Source organism: Apaloderma vittatum, unplaced genomic scaffold, assembly GCF_000703405.1.
Source record: "Apaloderma vittatum isolate BGI_N311 unplaced genomic scaffold, ASM70340v1 scaffold8325, whole genome shotgun sequence".
Taxonomy (NCBI): domain Eukaryota; kingdom Metazoa; phylum Chordata; class Aves; order Trogoniformes; family Trogonidae; genus Apaloderma; species Apaloderma vittatum.
This window is the reverse complement of record NW_009717680.1, coordinates 34,425-54,686: the sequence shown is the minus strand read 5'-3', so window position 1 is coordinate 54,686 and position 20,262 is coordinate 34,425. Positions and strand designations below refer to the sequence as shown.

The 20,262-nt window shown below is 41.4% G+C and overlaps 1 protein-coding gene across 1 annotated transcript in view; it reads right to left on the bottom strand.

Moving 5' to 3' along the window:
• Positions 1-8,337, bottom strand: part of COBL (cordon-bleu WH2 repeat protein) — a gene marked incomplete at its 3' end in the record, with an annotated part of 108,931 nt that extends 100,594 nt beyond the window's left edge. The window contains exon 1 of the mRNA XM_009869993.1: positions 8,137-8,337. Coding sequence (XP_009868295.1) covers positions 8,137-8,336 — 200 coding nt within the window. The remainder of the gene's footprint in view (positions 1-8,136) is intronic.
• Positions 8,338-20,262: the final 11,925 nt, after the last annotated feature.

The following is a 20,262-nucleotide window of genomic DNA, read 5'->3' as shown; positions in this document are numbered from 1 at the left end:
GTTATTAGCTATGACTTATATCTGTAGCTCAAGAACTGCCCTTTAACTGCAAGCTGTCAGCATCTGGGAAACTTGGTGGGAGGGGCTGCCCATTTTCTTTCTATGTAAATGATGTCGGCCAAAAACTGTTCAACAAGTTGGTGAAGAACCCTGGAGAGCTAATGGCAAAGACAACAAGAATGGAAGATGAGAACAATCCCCTATTAGCAGGTGAAAGACTAAAACTATGTAGACGACAGCTTCTCCTGCACAAGAGATGAGAAAGGACCTTCTTTAGAGCAACCTATTTCAAGTTTAACTGAGTTACACAGTGTGAGCTGAAAAAGTGGCAAGCAGGGAAAATTTCAAAGAGGTGATCGCCTTGAGGAGAGAAGAACACAATGAGAAGATGGTGACTAAAGATCAAACAGGGGGAACAGATATCATTAATATGCATGGGAGGCTTCAGAAAAATAGAGCACTGCTGTAACCACTAACACAGAGAGCATCCAAATATAAAATTGTAGTATCTGAACCAGAACTATACCAGGTCACTTCACGATGACTTATTCTGGCACTGACCACAAGGTGCAAAAATCCATATTTCACAATCATTTTAAATCACATGTAACACAGCACAAACCATCAGAAACATTCACACCAACTAAGCCCAAACTACAGGAGTATCCCACCTACACCAGTATGTATATGAATATTCATTAAGCCATGCAGCAGTGAGCATTTACGAAAGTGTTAGTCCGCCTGATACAGATCTCAGCTTGTGTGTTTACAGACATATTTCTTTTAAACAAAAATTTGCATGTGCTTTTTCCTCCTCAGCCTTATTACTATTGTTTCAGAGAAAAGCAAATAACCTGGCAGAACTGCAGTACATGGTGTTCTATGTCGTAGACATTTCTATTTGAAGTGGAATACTAATATATTTCTGCAAAGCATAGTATTGTGACAAATCATTCAAATTTGGCCAATTACCTTGCTTCATGTATTTTTCATTAAAACTACCTTTAAAAAAAAAACAACTCAAAACTCTCAGCACTTATTAAAAAATCATTAAAAAACTAGTTTATGATTCTATGAACCTTCCACTGAAATTATGAAATATGTTCAGCAGCAACAGTATCACAATTGCAAAAAAATTCGAATCCAGCCATCTGAGAAATCCAAGTTGAACAAATGTAGTTGGACAATGAACAATTTAAAAATCCAGTCAAATCTAAGGTTTCATCTTATTGCTAATTACAGAGCAGGTAATATCTTCAGGAAGTTTGCAACATTTCACCCTGAGCCATGCTGCTCAGAATACACAAATTGTTCCATGAAAAGCATCCTCAGGCTTCATCTGTACCATTTCAGAGTAGAAACGAAGGAAGATCTCTGAAGCTTTTGTAGCAACTTCAAAGTGAATAGCATGCTCTTCCCAAAATGTTAATCTAGCTAAATGATGGTCACAAAAATTCAAAAGGATAAGAAAAAAAAAGAGGAAATGAAAGAAAGAATAATTTTACAAACAAAATTCAAAATTCATGTGTTTCCAGAGAAGTAAGAGAGCTGAGAATTCCTTGCAATGAAGTTATTCTTATATCAGATTTCAATTTCACCAATTTGAAAAATTTTCCTTCTAAACTAGAACACAGTTCAGATTAATATTAAATGGGAATTTTATTTAAACAGGGTTATTTCAAGTAACTCCATGTACATGCCTCACACAGAAGAGTCGCTAAACACAGCAAGAGAATGGTACTGAGCCATCTATTAATCTAGATCAACTTTTCTTTCTAACCTTGGGCTGAATATGGCTCTTGGGAGATGCAAAGAGTCAGCCCTTCCTTTGCTTCCATCTTGTTCCAGACAAATCTGCACTTCATTTTAATCTGCTTCTGCGATGTGGTATAGAGTATACTCTTACTTTGAAATTCATGTACGTCTGACTATAAAGGATTAAATCCAAAGCTGAAATGAAGATGTGGAATGTCTCTTCCTCTTCCAACTACTCAGCTAAGAGACACGTTCATTTTAATAAGATGTTGCTGGAATCTTGGGTAGAGAGAGCAAACACTGTGTGACAGTCACTAAACGTTAATCACTGATAAGCAAATACAAGAGCACAAAAATAAAACAGGAGGATGAACGCAATTTAAGATTCAGGCAAGAGGGTCCAGATAACTATTCTTAGCAAAGCAGAATACTTTAGCTCTGCCCTAATATTCTATTACTGAGCTGTTTGACATTTAACACTAATTCTGCGCATTAAAAAAATAACTACTTTGTCAGCAATATTTATCAGGCTGATTGAGTTAGAGCACATCCAAATACTTGTGTCCTGATGTTCATCAGTAAAATGCAGCAAAGACATCTATAGTTTAAGAGGCAGAAAACAAATTACTTGTTTTGGGTGTGGCTTGGCCCAGTCTCTTTGGACCACACAGAGAAATACATTTCAAAATGCAGCCTTGTACATCTAGGAAATCAATGCGCAGGATAAAGTTGTACTTCAGCAGATAACATTACATCCTCTACCTTCATGCCTGTGAAAAAAAACCTCAAACTAGAGGAAAGAATCTTCTTTTAGGTCAATACTAAAGACAAAATAGGAACCTAAAGTGACAACTGACAGAAAACCAGAAACATTAGCGTAAGAGGGTGACCTTAAGCTTCTGAGGCTTTCGCTATCTGCATTAAAAAACAGAAAATAGCATCAATCATTATTTTCTCATGTTTCAAAGCACAGCAGGTAAATTCATGGAAACATTACAAGTTTTCCTACACAACCAGAAATGTATCCCTTAAATAAGTGAGCTGCATCAAAAGAAGTAGAAGAAGCAGCATAGAAAGCATTTATGAGTATCGGTTTCTTTCTTCTGTAGTTTTGCTCATGTGTATTTGGCTTTTATTTTCCATAACTGAGCAAGTCCACAGAAGGAACATCAAGATGACGCAAAAGAAGAGGCAGAGGACTGGGTTTGTTGAGCCTTAAGAGGAAAGGGTGAAGGGAGGTATTGTCAGTGCCTGTAAGCAACAACTGGTAGGGTTGCAGAGCCAGACTCTTTTCGTCAGTGAAGAGCAAGAGGACAAGCGGCAACAGACAAGTGCCAACATAGGAAATCGCATTTAGGTACCAGGAAACATTTTTTTCACCATGAGGATGCTCAAGCCCTGGAAGAGGAGTACAGAACGGTTCAGAAATCTCCTCCCTGGAGATGTTCAAACTTGCCTGGAGACAGTCCTAGGCAACTCGCTCTTATGAGAGCTGCACTGAGCAGGGAGTTAGAGCAGATGAGTTCCAGTGTGCCCTTCCAACATAAATTATTCTAATAAGATTTTCTTTCTAGAGCCTACACTGAAGTACTGCAGTTTTGACCTCTATTTAGTACTTAGTTAAGCTCATTTTTAAACCTTTTGCTGTATGTGCCCTGTTCATCTTCTAACACCTCTTTCCTATTTTACCAACCTGAGCTAATTTAACACCTTCAGTCTTTCCTGAGACACTTTTCTGTACACTGAACTATTAACCTAAAATTAGTATCACTTAAGAGTCTTTCACTGAGAATTATGCAAGAATATTCTTTCTGTGATGATATTACCTTTATGCTCCATATAACACATGTCCTGCGCTGAGCTCTGTCCTCCAGACAGTCGCAGAACGTGACTACAGCTGCGGTTAGTTTATTATTTGTTATAGTATCTGCTCTCTGTGCACCACATGTATGAGAGAATTTGTGTAACACAAGAGAATAGCAGGAGCAATAACTGTCCAGTCTACTCTTTTGACTCTGTCATCCATGTGCTGACAACTCCAAACCAAGTATCACTTAGCCTCAAACACCCCCATTTTTCTGCGATGTGTTTCAAACGCTACTAACTTCTCATGCTGCTGACACTGAACGTCTGTGTCTGTTTTAGTCGGGAAGTCCTCCTCAGCATCGCTCAGCGTGAACGGAGACAGACATACGATCCCTCTATTTATAGGGCACCCACTGGAAGTATCCACACGAGACTCGCAAACAGAAAAAGTTTCTGGTAACTCTTCTGAGCTTTTCCACTTACTCTCTTTCTAAACGTCCAGCCATCTTCACCATCAGATGTGCTAACACAGTTTGTGTGGGTCTGCTACAGATGTATGTGCCCAAAATGTGTAAGCGGCCAACGCTCTGTCTATCCTTTCAACACATCAGTTAGCACTCATGCAACAGTAAAACTACAGATCCTTTCCAGGGGAGAGAAGTCCCGGAATGGGACTAGAACTTCAGCCAGTTGATTACTTGTTATAGAATCCTGCTTTTCATGTTTTACTGTGGAGCTCACAGAGACCAATTATTTAAAAAAAAAGAAAAATTGTTTTTAATACTATTCTATTGCTGCAGACATTTCTTAAGGACTCGACTGATAGGACAAGGGGAAATGGGTTTAAGTTGAAGGAGAATAGATTCAGATTGGACCTTAGGAAGAAATTCTTCAGTACGAGGGCGGCAAGACTTTGGAATAAATTGCCCAGAGATGTTGTGGCTGCCCCCTCCCTGGAGGTGTTCAAGGCCAAGTTGGACGGAGCCTTGAGTAGCCTGATCTAGTTGAGAGGTGTCCCTGCCCATGACAGGGAGGTTGGACTAGATGATCTCTAAGGTCCCTTCCAGCCTAAGCCATTCTATGATTCTATGACTTTGTCTTAAAATCTGCAGTATTTACTTCCAAAACTGGAACAAATTATGTGTTTCAAGATGTCAATAAACTCTTTGAAGAGAGACTGTGAGCTTGAGTGAGCTTTTATACTAAATCTACTTAAAAATTCTAGATTCCAATATAATATTTTTAAATAGCACACACTTGTTTTCTTCATAATCTTTCAAGAAAATTTAATACAAATTTTCTGCCCTCTTGTTGATATTTATAGGAACTCTCTATATTAAGAATAAAACAAAACTAACAACATGCTATTTGCTTACATACAACGAACAAATTGAGAAAGACAATTTTGACTTTTAACTTGGTTCTTTTATAATAACCTTAAGTGATATTAACTAACTACAGCAGCTGTATTTTCAAACATCATCTAGTGTACTTCATTGCTCTGTGAACTGCTTTCCCGAAATTACAGAACCATTTCTCATTATGGTGATGCCCAGGCCCACGGTTTGCAAATTTTTCTGCAGCAGAAAAGCTATTTCCCCAGGGTACCTAAAAAACAGATTTTGCAGATTGCAGCTTTAATGATGGCACCGAAAACACTGAAGATTTAGGGCAGTATAAACAACAGCAGAATTTGTCTGAAATGTCCCTCCATGATATCACCACAGGTAAAAAGAGTGAACAGAGAAAATCACCACCTGTACTGGCTCCTATACTCACTTCAAACAAAACACGGGTTTTTTTATTTTTTTTAAATCCAGTACCTTCATCATTAAATGTTTACCTTTAAGTATCACTATACTTCATAGCTGTCCAGTTCACAATGTCAAAACAATGCAAAAAGATTAAAAAGCTTGGCCTTTCACTGAAACCTGGAAACAGTTCACCCCTTAAAACTTCCAGATGCTCTTGACTTTTTGGGGTTTTTTTTTTGCAATCCATATTCCTAAAAATGTAACTAGTGTCAACGTACAGAAAATTTCATCTTCCAGTGATTAGAAAGAACGGCAGCACACCCAAGGTCTGTTCACAGACTGATGCCACCGTAATATAGAGCTCACTACAGGGCATCCTCCTCTTACTTCCTAACTTAGTAGGACAATTTCCTCCCTGTCTCAGTTTCCACTGTCTTCCACCTCCCATTGCTGGCTATCATTGCCACTCCCAGCGCTCAAGATAGTGCTGAGGGAGAATACCTACTTCCTAGGTTAAGAACTAGTGATACCCAGATTAACAAAGGCAGGAATTTAATCAACACCTTAAATCCAGGGCCTAGACCCGTCATGCACACAATGAAGAGGAATGGGAACCTTCACAGAACAAAGAGAACATCTTGGTTGCTTAGAGTGAATAACATAGATGTTATAAATAATCCCACGGAAATATTTAAGGTTTAATTTTCAACATTTCTTATAGATTTTAGTCAACAAGCTAAAGACACTAATAATCAAAATACACAGTCTCATTATACATGATTGCAATGGTAGTGATGATAAACGCCTGTGAGAGAGAATATTTATTGTACAGTAATTTTCCATTTGTTCTCTGCTCCTGCAGCTTGTACATTCTTCAAAAGGTCACATTAACAAACCACTCCTTAGTGCTATTGGACTGTTGGGGAGGGGTTGAAGGAAAAGAAAATATTTTCTAACCATATGGCAATTACGTATCTCCCTATGCAAAACGCTGCATAAGGATTAGCCTTCTGCTTGGTCCCTGGTGGCTTGCATTTGCCAACGAAATATCACCTTTCTTTGGGATCTAATGGCTGGTGAGGTTCTACTTTCCAGGCCTGTTCTCCCCATAAAAACTTGGTCACTAAACGTAGGACTTCAATGCTCTGATAAGCACTGCTTCCTTTAAAAGCTTTAACATCACTCTGGCTTTGGGGCTGACACACACAAGTTGCACTAGCCTCCAACCATGGCTGAACAGGAGCCAGCAGGGTGCCCGGGCAGCCAAGAAGGCCAACGGCATCCTGGCCTGGATCAGGAACGGTGTTGTCAGCAGGAGTAGGGAGGTGATCATGCCTCTGTACTCGGCTTTGGTGAGGCCGCACCTCGAGTCCTGTGTCCAGTTTTGGGCCACGCACTACAAGAGGGACATTGAGGTGCTTGAGAGGGTACAGAGGCGGCTGCCAAGCTGGTAAAGGATTTGGAACATACGTCCCATGAGGAACAGCTGAGGGATCTGGGGCTGTTTAGCCTAGAGAAGAGGAGATTGAGGGGAGACTTTATCCCTCTCTACAACTACTTGAAAGGAAGTTGTAGCAAGGCAGGGGTTGGTCTATTCTCCCTAGTGGCGAGTGATAGGACGAGGGGAAACGGCCTTAGGTTGCACCAGGGGAGGTTCAGGTTGGATATCAGGAAGAATTTCTTTACCAAGAATGGTTGTCAGCCATTGGAACAGGCTGGCCCGGGGGGGCGTTGAGGCACCGTCCCTGGAGGTGTTTAAGAGACAGGTGGATGTGGCCTTGAAGGACAAGGTTTGGTGGTGTTGATAGCGCTAGGAAAAGGCTGGACTCGATGACTTTGAAGGTCTCTTCCAGCCAAAACTGTTCTATGATTCTACACTAACACTAATTTCTACAAGAAAAGTAGGGGGAAGAATGAGGCACCAGACACTACACGCCACTGTACACATCCTCCTCAGCCATTAGAGGGCCAGGAAGAGAGTTTTACAGGCATGTAGACTACTACAAATCCGAAATGTAAAATTTATCAACATATCCTCCTAATCTGGTATTATCAGCTTCTATAGTTTCTCAACCATTTCTGACCATACTATTGTTTGGTACGGTTTCACCACAGTACTGAATTTATTTTTGAATCTAGTTGTATTTAAGTAGTAAGTTTCCCTCTTTCAAAGCAATTGCCTCAGAGGACAAGGAGAAGGAATAGCTCCCATGCTGAAGAAAACTATGTCAAAATTGCCTTTCCAGTATAATTTTCCTTTGACTGTACCCAGTGATAGGAAGCCCCTCTCCTTCTTCCAGTGGAGAACATCACTACACTTTTCTATAGCAAAGGCTTCCTAAGTACCAGCAGATGCTTTGCTGTCTACACAACGGCAGTGTATCTGCAAAGGCAGGCTCTCTGGATGTGACAAATCATTCATATTCTGAGCTTGCTTCTAGGCACGACTGCAGGCAGACCTGCTGGTGGGACTGCTGTTTGCCAGCAACACCTACTCCCACTGCACCAAACCTCCTTTGTTTTCCGAGATGTGATACAACCTAAGACCAGTCCCGTGGCACTACATGGAAAAGACAGATCCATACACATGCTGAAGGTGATCCAGGGGGAAAACAGTGACACAAGAGCTGCTAAATCCTTTCTGCCCCAGTAGAGTGTCCTTTATACATGGATCTCAGGACTCTGGTACCATAGCTGCCTGAAATGCAGAGAGAAACTTTGCAGAGAAACCCCATCAACTTGGAAAGGGAGACATTAATATCAGCAAGTATCCCACTGGGAGCAGAGGGCTCCAGAAAGTGTGAGCTAATGAAAGCCTTACCTTCCTTGCACTGTGCTCTTCTGCTCCACCCCGCTGGGTAAAATGACTGTGAAGTCCACCGATCTATTTATCATGTTCTCTTTCATGCTCACAAGGTTCTGATCAGAAATTACAGCTGTCTCTGTAGGTGACTTGTGCTCACTGTGAATTCCACTTGCTGCAGAAGGTTGATTTGGTGGAGGAGGAGCACGAGCTTTCATTCTTCTCCTTAAGAAATAAAGGCAAGAAGAAAATTACTAATTTCTCACAAGCAAAAAATAAAAATAAAAATAAAAATATTTTCTTTCAGCCATAATTTACAGATTGTTAAAAAAGTTCCTCTAATGTAAGCCATTTTTCTCTATAATGAAACTTTTCAACAGAGTTGCATTTTATTTTTACAGCCTCTCAAAAAATACGCTAATTTTTTAATGATGCACTCACTCCTACTGTTTGCTTTCCCTGCCCCAGGGGATGAATCAGTTCCATAATTAGGATATGAAATAATCATTATTCTGTCAAGTATGAAGCATGCTCCTATGAAGAAAGAAATAGAAATGCTGGGTCCAGTCCAGACCTGACTCAAGGCAGAGTTGTATTTACATAAATGAGTGCTTCCTCCAAGTCAGAACGGCAGGAGTGGAGGCAGGGTGAGGTTTCATTCAGCTATATTTGGGTTCCACAGTATTACTCTACTTGAAATACCGTTTCTTCCTCTGCTCTGAGTAAGTAGCATTACAGTTGGCTCATCATACTTCATAGGGAAGCACATGAAAAGGTCAACCATGAATGATATCACTTCTTACCATGCAACACTAGGAGACTATAGCTCATTGAAAGCACCCTGAAGAAAAATCATTCTTCAGTAGCAGGCTATGTGCCATGTGTGAAACACACAGAAAAGCTGCATCAACTAGCAGCAAACAAGCCGTGTACTTTACAGTGATGCAAAACCACCACAAACTCGAAGTTTACTTCATTGGCAAGCTGCCAGACAGATAAGCAACATATGTGCACTGTTAAACTTCTGAATAGCTGGCCTCATACCAAGCACATGTCATAAGAGGATTAATATCCCAGTGACCTCTCCTGGCTAGATTTACATCTAGTTTAAGTCAGATTTTAGTGTAACAGATGGAAAAAGGAGTAAAATATTTACTCAGAAATTATTACCCAGGCTTACTGCCTGCATTTTTTAATCTGCCTGGGTTTTAGGGTGCAGGAAGAGATTATGATTTTGCACATCATTTTCACCCTGCAAACAACATAAACAGAGGTCCAGAAAAGAAGAGTAGAGAAAAAAGCATTCTAACCCCTAAACGCCTGCAAAGCTTTGTGTTGAATCGGCCAAAGGCAAAACTGCATTCAGGGAAAAAAAAAAAAAAACAAAAAACAAAAAACCTCAACTGAACAGGATTAATACCAAACCAAACTCTTCTTTATCTTAGAGTCAATCTGTATTCTTATAAATAAAAAGACAGTTTGGATTACTAACAAAAACTCCCAGCAGAGGAAAACTAAAGAGTTACATCACATCACATTAACAGAGTTCAGAAAACATCCAAATCTACACTTCTTAATCAGTAGTTGAATTTTACTAATCATTTCTATTACATGTCCATTTTCTATGGAAAATTTTCCCCGAACACTCACTTTTTATCCTATATCTACCCAGGAAGTCATGCAATCATCAGCCACTAACTTGCAGTTCCTATGCTTCTCCCCATGGAGGCAATAATAAAAAGTTCAAGGCTTTATTGCTTGTCAAACTACCATGATTTTCTGTATGTTCATGAACGAAACCCTTAATCTCTTGTCTATAAAATAGGAAAAAAAAAAAGAAATTGGGCTTCATCACCTGCTCAGATCCTTTTACGTTTGGCTACAGTTGTTACTTGTAAGCAGGTGGTGAGTGACATGGAGTTTTGTGTAAATCCAGATCATGCCAATGTAGCTTTATAATCAAGTGCCGCAACATTTAAGGACTTCAGATCAATGTACAAGTGATTAATTCTTGTGCTCCATAATATCAACTGCATCAATACAAGTAACTACAGAGATTCACGTCAACTCTTTTCTTAAAAGAAACGTTTCTGTTTTTAAAGCTTGTCCTGTAACGTGGGGGACGATTCCAGCACAGCGCTCCTGACAAAGTACCAAAGCAGGTGGGAAGAAAAGAAGCAGGCAGTGTCCTGAGCCTGGCAGAACTAAATTGGGTATTTTTTAATTATGATTTACTTGGACTTGTAAATTTCAGATTTCAAAGTGAACAGAGATGAAGGAAATAAAGCAACGGTAATAAACACAAATCTGAAGCACGCTGAAACTGAAGACACTTCAAACTTCAGGGGAGAAGCAAAGAAGACTGAGTTTCAAAGCTGACAAAGGAGCTAGAATTAAATTGGGAGTATGCTACACATTGGTTTGTTTCCTAGCAATAACACAAAGCCACGCTGAGTTTTCTGAAGCAGCAGACAAACAAGGTCAGACACCTTAATACCAATTTATAGCTCTGAAATAGAAGTGCAGTATTTATGTAGACGCTTTTTAAATACTCTTTACAGTCAATTGTGCAGTTACAGACCTTGTACAATACTGCTTGAGGCTGAGGAGTGTGTGTGTCAAGAAATCAGGCATCATACCATGAAAAGTATCAGCTATACACTGACCAGCAATGTTCTCTTTATCTCCATAATACACGTAACAATGTGTGTTCTTTTTGGCATTACATAGTCTGGGCCTTTTAGATGCTACAATCCTCCTTTTCTTATCTGCAGAAAGGACAGTGCAGGTTTGTTTCCTTCAGAGACATCGAAAAAAGGAAAAGATAAAACATTCCCACTATAGTCTCTCTAACCTAGCAACAGTTCAGGTGACCTGTTATGAACTCTTCCACAATAGTGACTACACATTCTCTTGAAACACTGTGACTACTTTAAACGCCTGGTTCTCAACATTTGCCAATGACAGATCTCAAACTATTTCAGTGGAAGCAGATCCCTTTAAAGGTCACATCTGCAGAGTAATGATGTGGCTCAGATTTGCTTTCCTAGCCAACTTTCTGAAACATCTCTGTAGTAGAAAGTAGTTCCATGAGCAGCAGCCCAAAATCCACAGCTCGAGCTCTACCTTGGATCTCCATGAGCAGCTGGCTTCTGACCGGCTCCAGCAAATGCAGTCAGAAAGTTCCGAGAAGCCTCTTAATACTATTGAATGCGAGTCAGAAAAAGAATTCGGCTTTCACTGTCAGAGCTCTGATGGTTGTAAAGGACAAGAGAAAAGCACTCTGTAATAAAAGCCCTTTTGTTTGACCTCTAAAACAACACACAGATAAAGTGTGTGATTTAAAAGTCTGTTTTACACATGGGTACTTTCCACCCTATAAATGTAACATACTATAAAAAAGTTGCATACCATTCTTCAGTATGAGCTAAATTCCAACTGAATTTAGCTCAGCAGCAAGCTTTTCTCCACAAACATCTTTCACTGTGCTCAATACTGAGATACTTGCTGAATTCCCCTACCTGCTATTAGCCTGCAGATACAAGAGGAAACAGTTCAAACTTATGACTCACGGTTACACGAAGCTTCAGTTCAGCCTTTGATAAGTAGACAGTAAAAACAAGCAACTGATTCTAATACACAAATGTACAGTGCCCTTTGCTAAGGCTTGAAATAATTCTTTACTGCAAGATGAAAAAAGTGCATATAGCCATGACATAATTAGGCAGAATATATAAATAACCTACCAGCACTGTTCTCTGTAACAGCATCAGGCTTCTCAAAGCAGAAAAGGAAAAACGAGCCAATCAGTGTTTCTGTAGTACAGCACACAGAAGGAATGCAATGGAGGTGAAGAAAAGTTTCACCGGATTAAGAACCTCAAGACAAGGTAACACAAGCCCTTTGGACCTACATTTTATTAATATATAACTACTAAGCAATAGGATGCAACTTGGACTTTACAATCCCTTGCTGAAAAAACATGAACACTATTTGAAACAGAAATGGTTCTGGGACTTCCACCCTCCAGGCAATGCTATGCTGAGATTGTCTTTCTTCAGATAAGGTTTAACACACACACACAAAAAGTGTGACCCTACACGCTTCCACCATGCTCAAAAAAACTGTAATACTCTGTGCCCTGAAAAGCAAAGGCAACTTAAGAGATTGTCACGGGTTTGAGTCAGGTGGGTTTTTTGTAAAACCACGAGTAGGCTCATGTGAAACTTTGAGAGTCTCCCTCATCCCCAGGTAGAGTTGGACCTGCCTCTGGCCAGGGCCAGGCCCAGCGGCACCTCTGCCATCAAGGTATTTAAGAGGCAGTCCCAGTGTTCTTTCTCTCTTTTGGTTTCGTCTTGGCTCCCATCTTTAAGGTTGGAGAGTTTTTCTATTGGAGGAGGGGGAGGTAAAAGGAAAACCAAGTATCATTGCCCTGAAAAGAAAGAGGGGGAGAAGAGTCCCAGAGGAGAAGGAGAGGGAGAAGACTGCCAGAGCAGGACCTTTCCCTGAAGCCCGTGGTGGCTGAGGTGGCAGGAAGGTGACTGCCTGCCCACTGAGGGACTGACGGTAGCGAGAACGTCCAGGATGCGTCAGTAAGTGTTGAGCCTCATGCGAGAGGGGAGAGAGACCGAGCATCAGTTGGACTCACCCAAAGCGATTTATGGCCATGAAGGACAGAGGAGGAGGAAGAAAATTGCCTCCTGTGAGGACATCACACGGCATGAAGGACAGACTGCAAGGAGCCCACGGATGATGAGTAATTCCCAGATAGACCAAACCTCCCATCCCCTGCCCTCCTTGCACTGATGGGAAGAAGGAAGTAGCTAGGAAGATAGGAGGGGGGCCAAAGTGTATTTAAGATCAGGTCACTGGGTCATATTTATTGATGTATTCCTCTTACTACCTGACTTTGCAAATGGTAATGGTGAACTAAATCTATGTTTTTCTGCCCAAGTCACTCTGGTTCTTTACCTGTCATCTGAAATGGTAGATTATTACCCTCCCTACCCTTAATCTCAAACCCTTGAGTCGTTTTATTTGAACTGTCTCCCTCCACATCACTGTTAAATAGGGGTGGGGGGAGGAGCGAGCTTTAGACCGCGTGGCTCTTGTCCCAGTTGGCTTGAACGACAACAGAGGTACAGGGCAGACTTCATCCCGTGGATGTCATCAGGAGTTTGGCAAGAGCTCCACACTACACTAGTTGTTAGAATCTGGTCCTTTCTATGTCAATGCTCTCCCTAACCACTTATTTTAAAAAAAAAAACAAAAAACACCAAACACAAAGCACCAACACGACTCAATAAAACAAAACCCCAAAATAAAACAAACAACCCTCAGCAGAGCAGGATTATGGGCAACATTAATTTCTGATGTAGCGAACAACCAGCATAGGACCTCCAAGCCAGGCAAGTCAATTTGTAATCGTGTCGACGCACAAGGCTGGAACAGTTGCCGAAGGTTTCTCCATGACATTCATGTATGCCCCACCTCATAATTAGGAGGAATAAATCAACATGAGAGTGCTCAGTGATGAGTGCAGTACACAGACACAGTGTCCCTTGGGTGGAAAACAGGAAACACTGAAGTAAACATTCTCAACTTGCAGGGGATTGCACTCCCGCAGTTTTTCAAGGGGCAACCAACACGCTGCTGTTTGAGATAAAGCAGAGGAACACCTTCACTCACTCTGCTTCTCCCTCTCCCTGGCAACGTGCACAGTAAAGCATGAAACTCAGCCCTGAGGCACATTTCGTACTCCAAACCATCAAGACACAACAGACAGCAGGGTAGAAGTCACCCCAGCCTGCGCAGCAGAACATTTCTTTCTCACTCTTCATTGCTCGTGGCAAACCAAAAGAAAATCCAGATCACCAGCTGGGCAAAAGACACCACCTCTATCAGACTTACCAGCAAGCCAAGTAAAATCCATTCAGCTTCTAGACTCAGGAGCACAGAAAATTATAATGGAACACAAACACAAAGGAAATACAGAGTAGCACCAATATAAAGCCAGCTCAACAATGCTGAATATGGAAAAATAAAAGTTTAACAAACCACACAGCGGTAGGGAACAGAAACCAGGAGAGCACGATAATGTCCCTCACCACTATAAAGGTAGGAGTTCATCCAGACAGCCCTACATCATAAACTAGATCTCTGTTCCACTTTGCCATCTTTAACATTTGAATTAACCAATTTAACTGAGGTTTTAATTTGCTCTTTATTTGAGTGGGCAGGAGGAGAATAAAAAACAGTAATAAAAAAGAACCAAAGAACATTCTCAAGCTTACTCGGTCTATCATAGGCAAAATATACTGATTCATTAAAAATGTGTGCAACACAGTTAACCTTTAAAACCTTTAAATGTCTCATACCTATGAAGTAAATTATGGATCTAAAATATATCATTAAAAGTAACTTGTTCCCAGTATTATTTTACAACATTTCGTAACATTTATAATACCAAAAAAAATTACACTTTCTCAACAGCTGAAATATTCAGCAGACACTGAGATTCAATGAACTGAATTAATCCCATGTTTATATGGCTCATGGAACAATTAGGGTTTCTTACATTATTTTTTAAAATAAGATTATATTTTTTTAACAGTCTTTACTCTGAATTCCCTGGCTACTATGTTATATAATTATTTCACTCTCTTTTCAAACATTTATTTGAGTTTCACGTTACTTTTAAAAGATCATTCCATTTCTAAAGCAAGATCACACTGACAGACATGATGAAAATGATTCCCTTCCGGGTGTGATAAAGTCACCCAAAATAGACAGGAAAAAATAATTTGTTTTTGGCAAAGAAATGAAAGTTATTTAATTACATTTTTGATCTTCCATTTGATTCTACTGATGAGAAACCCTACAGCTTTATGTATTTTAAAAATAAAGTTTTAATGCCAGAAGAAAAAAAAACAACAAAAAAACCAACCAGAAACATACTGAGAGCATTCATAGAAGAGGAAGCAGGTTTGGAGGTACATGACCATGCTTGCCCAAGGGTGAAATTAAAATTAAAGAAAAATAAACAAAAGCCAAGGTGAGATGATACAGTCCAATGGAAGTAGTTCCTAACACTGTATCTCTAATTTCGAACATTTCACAAACTTAAGCAAATCAATCATAAAAAAAGCATTGTGCTGTAGTTTCCCAGCCTCAAACAAACAAGTGAATAAACTCCTTGTTACAGAATTTGCTACCAGGGACATCGATCTCTCCAGATCTGACCCTTTTCATGAGAGGCTGATGTGTGTCCCAACACACAACAGCGACGGGGCTGCTCTGCTGCTTGTGAAGCATCACACAGCTGCCAAATGAGAGAAAATCAGCTTCCATCTGGCAGAGACTCAGACTCCTGCACTGACACTATGTAGCTGACTATGGAGAGCTCATCCTCCAGAAGGAATGGCAAAGGATTTTATAGTCTACAGCTGGCATCCTCAAATACACTTTGTTAACACATCATCCACACTTTCTATTAAGAGTGCATTACCTTCCAATAAAAACCTAATCCTCCTTCCAGCCACTGAGGCATTCCCTCAAAATCCAGTACAAAGCAGTTCACATGTCAGTTTTATAATACAGTCCTTTTTTTAGAGCCAGAAGAAGCCATAAACACACTAACCTGATTTCCTGTGGTGCACAGGCTGTGCAATTCACCCCACTGCTACTTTAGAGAGAATTCGCTTAGAGTGAGAGCAAGGATGGGGCTGTGCATGGGATGGGCTTCAACTCACCAAGGAACAACACTGCAGCCTACAAATGCTTTTACACCTATAACCACTGTCATGCTAGGAAGCCCAAAAGATCTACCTGTATTCAGTTCCCAAAACAAAATAAGACACAAGCCCTAAAGAAATCTTTTTCAAAAAGCAGCCAAATCCCAGGATTTGGGTAGACGCCCACCGCACTTAATGAAAACACTGCCTGAATAAGCACTGCGAGGTTCGGCCTAATCGCTGTATCACAGGACTTTTGAGATACCACCCACATACGTTCAGTGTGTGGCAAAGACCACACTATGAGCTGGTGCCATGTGGAACCCCATCAGGTTGCACATTAGCAAAGAGGAATTAAATGGAAGAGCAGCTAACATTATGTAATTATTTGCCTCGCCTGCCGAAACAAACACTGAAGAAAAACAGAAGTCTTTTGTGGTTAAAGGCAAGAGAGCATAGATGAGTTACGGTGTTTTGGAACATTAACGATTCCTGCGATCTAAACTGCAGCACTATCCCACCTCTGAGTCTGAGATACACCAGTAGATTTAACTCTTTAGCTTGGGACATGATTGAAACAAAATCCCACTAATAATTCATACTGGAGGTTGGGTTAACAAGCCTCACCTTCCAAAAAAAATATCATTTAGAAAAGCAAAATCAGAAAAATAGCACACTAGGTAGGGACAGAGAAACCTTGCTCTTTTCGCAATGACATTTGCCAGAGGAGAAGACTCAGATTAACCAAAACACTGTTAAATGCAATATGTGTTTTGCCTTTAGAACACAGCTGTTTAGCCACCAGCATCTGAACTAAAACTAACTGCAAGTTCCACGCTGACCAAAATCAAAAGTTAAAGAGTGACCTGCAGCAGAACCAGCAGTGAATTAGCTCAATGCAGTCAGTGACCAGCCATGCAGTCCTATTTCCAACAGTATTTTTGTCTTCCCCCTCCATTACCCATACGCTTACATTGATGTTTTCCCCATCTATCAAATACTGGGCTATTAGTCTCATTCTATTCCAAGCAAACATAATAATAATAAAAATAGTAGCAACAATGATAATACACTAAGGAAAACTCATCTGAAACGTTATCCAGTTCCTTCATCTGTGACTAAGTCAGGCTTCTTTGCATGGTATGCTTAAATAGAAAAATAGAATGATGCTATTTTTATGTTAATAATACTTAAGCACAACAGCACCGGTTATTGAAAAAACAAGGAAGTGTCCATGCTAACATCCCTAAAGTACTTAGAAAGACATCTGGAATGCTGTGGCTTACACTGTAATATGCCCAAGCCTCACTGCCAGGGCACTCTGTTCTGTTCTCAGGGCTCTCAAACCTTCAGTGAGCTGTTTTGACTCTCAGTTCAGCAGACAGGAGGCTGCAGATGGCAAATCCTTGCAGCTGAACTCTTAAAACCATGAGGTTAAAGTATCATAAACTAGTGACACAATCAGTGAGATTCCTCAGCCTTATTCATGAATTTATAGTCAGGTTTATGTTGGCGAACTGGATTCTTACTAACCATGCTCACCTGTGGGAAAACATTGGCATGAAAATGTGCTGGTTTGGCTGCGAGAGACTTTACTTTTCTTGACAGTAGCCAGTACAAGGCTACCTTCTGGATTTGTGTGCTGGGAACAGTGTTGGTAATTCAGGACATTTTCACTATCGCTGACCAGTGCTTACAGAGCATCAAAACCTTTTCTCCTCCTCACTCCACCAGCGAGTGGGCTCAGGATGCACAAGAAATTGGGAGGGGGCACAGCTGGGACAGCTGACCTCAACTGAGCCAAGGGATATCCCAGACCATATGATGTCAGGCTCAGCACATAAAGCTGGGGAATAAGAAGGTGAGACATTGAGATTGATGGTGCTTGTTCTCCCAATTCATCTTAAGTGTGATGCAGCCCTACTCGCCTGGAGATGGCTGAACACCTGCCTGCCAATGCGAAGTGGTGAATGAACTCCTTGTTTTGCTTTACTTGTGGCTTTCACTTTACTTACTAAACTGGATTTATCACAAACCACAACTTTTCCTACTTTTACCCTTCCAATTCTCTCCTCCATCCCACCTGGGGAGGGTGAGTGCGTGGCTGTGTGGGGCTTAGTTGCTGGCTGGGGTTAAATCACTAGAGAAAACTAAGCCAAGAGTATTTCTAAGTATCTAAGTTGGACTCACTACTGGCATTGAATGCTCTGCACGTCATGGGCAAACACACATACTTCAATGCACTCACTCTACTACCCGTCAGCTGGGTTTCTGTGAGGGCACTACAGCTCCCACCTCACTGCCTGTGCCAGGTGCCACAAGTGCCTGCTGAGCTCTCTATCAACACTCTTAGGTCTGGAAAGGTAACTTATTAATTGGAATAAGTTTCATTAACACCTAACCATTACATTAGTCCGCCATTTTATTAACAGGAAAACAATGAAAACAATGAGAATATAATTTGTATCCAGAGGGGTCAATGACTGAAGATACATAAATTATGCAAGCTTCAGGCTAGCTCAGAAATACTTGCATTGCATGGTATGTCTCCTGAAGTTACAGGTGCTGTACAGATTTCTTAAACTCTTATAAACAACCACCCTCAATAAGGCTTTTTAAATAAACAAATCACAGGATTATCCAGATTGGAAAAGGCCTTTAAGATCATCAAGTCCAATCATTAACCTAACACTTGACTAAACCCTATCCCTAAGCACTATGTCTACAAAATTCTCAAATACCTCCAGCGAGTGGGACTCCATCACTGCCCTTGGCAACACAATCCAATGCCTGATAACCCTTTCAGTAAAGAAACTCTTCCTAATACCCAATTTAAACTTCCCTTGGTGAAACTTGAGGTCATTTCCTCTTATCCTATCACTTGTTACTTGGTTGAGCAGACCGATTCCCACCTCTCTACAACCTTCTTTAAGGTAGTTGCAGCAAGCGATAAGCTCTCCCCTCAGCCTCCATTTCTCCAGGCTAAACAACCCCAGCTCCCTCAGCTGCTCCTCACGAGACTTGTTCTCTAGACCTTTCACGAGCTTTTTTGTCCTTTAAAAAGAACAGAGCAGCAAAAATTACTGAGCAGAATTAGTTCTGTTTAGCTCAAATCAGGGCATCTGGACATGCATTTGTGCCTCAATGTCCTTCCTGTAGTGAGGGGCCCAAAACTGGACGCAGTACTAGAGATGCAGCCTCACCAGTGCCAAGCACAGGGGTAAAATCACTTGCCTGGTCCTGATGGCCACACTATTCCTGATCCAGGCCAGGATGCCGTTGGCCTTCTTGGCCACCTGGGCACTCTGCTGGCTCCTGTTCAGTCGGCTGTCCATCAACACGCCCAGGTCCCTCTCTGCCTGGCAGCTCTCCAGCCACTCCTCCCCAAGCCTGTAGTGCTGCTGCGGGCTTTTGTGGCCGAAGCACAGAACCCAGCATTTGGCCTTCTTGAACCTCATAGAGCTGGTCTTGGCCCATCAATCAAGCCTGTCTAGATCCCTCTGCAGAGCCTCTTGATCAAGCAGATCAAGACTTCCACCCAGCTTGGTGTCCTCTGCAAACTTATTAAGGGTGCACCCTACCTCCTCATCCGGATCGTTGATAAAGATGTTACACAGGACTGGGCCCAATACTGAGCCCTGAAGAACACCACTTGTGACCAACTGGATTTAACTCCATTCATCACCACTCTTTGGACCTTGATGTCCAGCCAATTTTTTACCCAGCAAAGTATATGTCCATGAACAGCCAGTTTCTCCAAGAGACTGCTGTGGAAAACAGGGTCAAAGGCTTTACTACAGTCCGGACAGACAACAACCACAGCCTTTCCCTCACCCACTAAGCAAGTGTCCATGTTGTAGAAGATCAGGTTAGTCAGGCAGGGCCTGTCCTTCATAAACCTGTGCTGACTGGGTCTGATCACCTGGTTGTCCTGCGTGTATCGCATGACGGTACTCAGGATCATCCACTTCATCAGCTTCCCCTGCACCAAAGTCAGACTGACTGGCCTGTAGTTTCCCAGATCCTCCTTCCAGCCCTTCTTGTAGATGGGTGTAGCACTGGCTAACTTCCCATCTGCTGGGACCTCCTTGGTCAGCCAGGGATGCTGAATAAATGTGGAACTTGGTGAGCACCTCTGCCAGCTCTATCAGAACTCTTGGGTGGATTCCATCCAATCCCGTAGATATGTGTATGTCTATGTGGTGCAGTAGGTCACTGACCATCTCTTCCCAGACCGTGGGGAGATCATTGTGCTCCCAGTCTCTATTTTCTAGCTCAGGGGCCTGGTTTTCCAGAATACAACTGATCTTATTACTAAGGATTGAGGCAAAGATGGCATCAAGCACCTCAGCGTTCCTCATCCTTAGTCACCACGTTTCCTCCCGCATCTAACAGCAGATGGAGGCTCTCC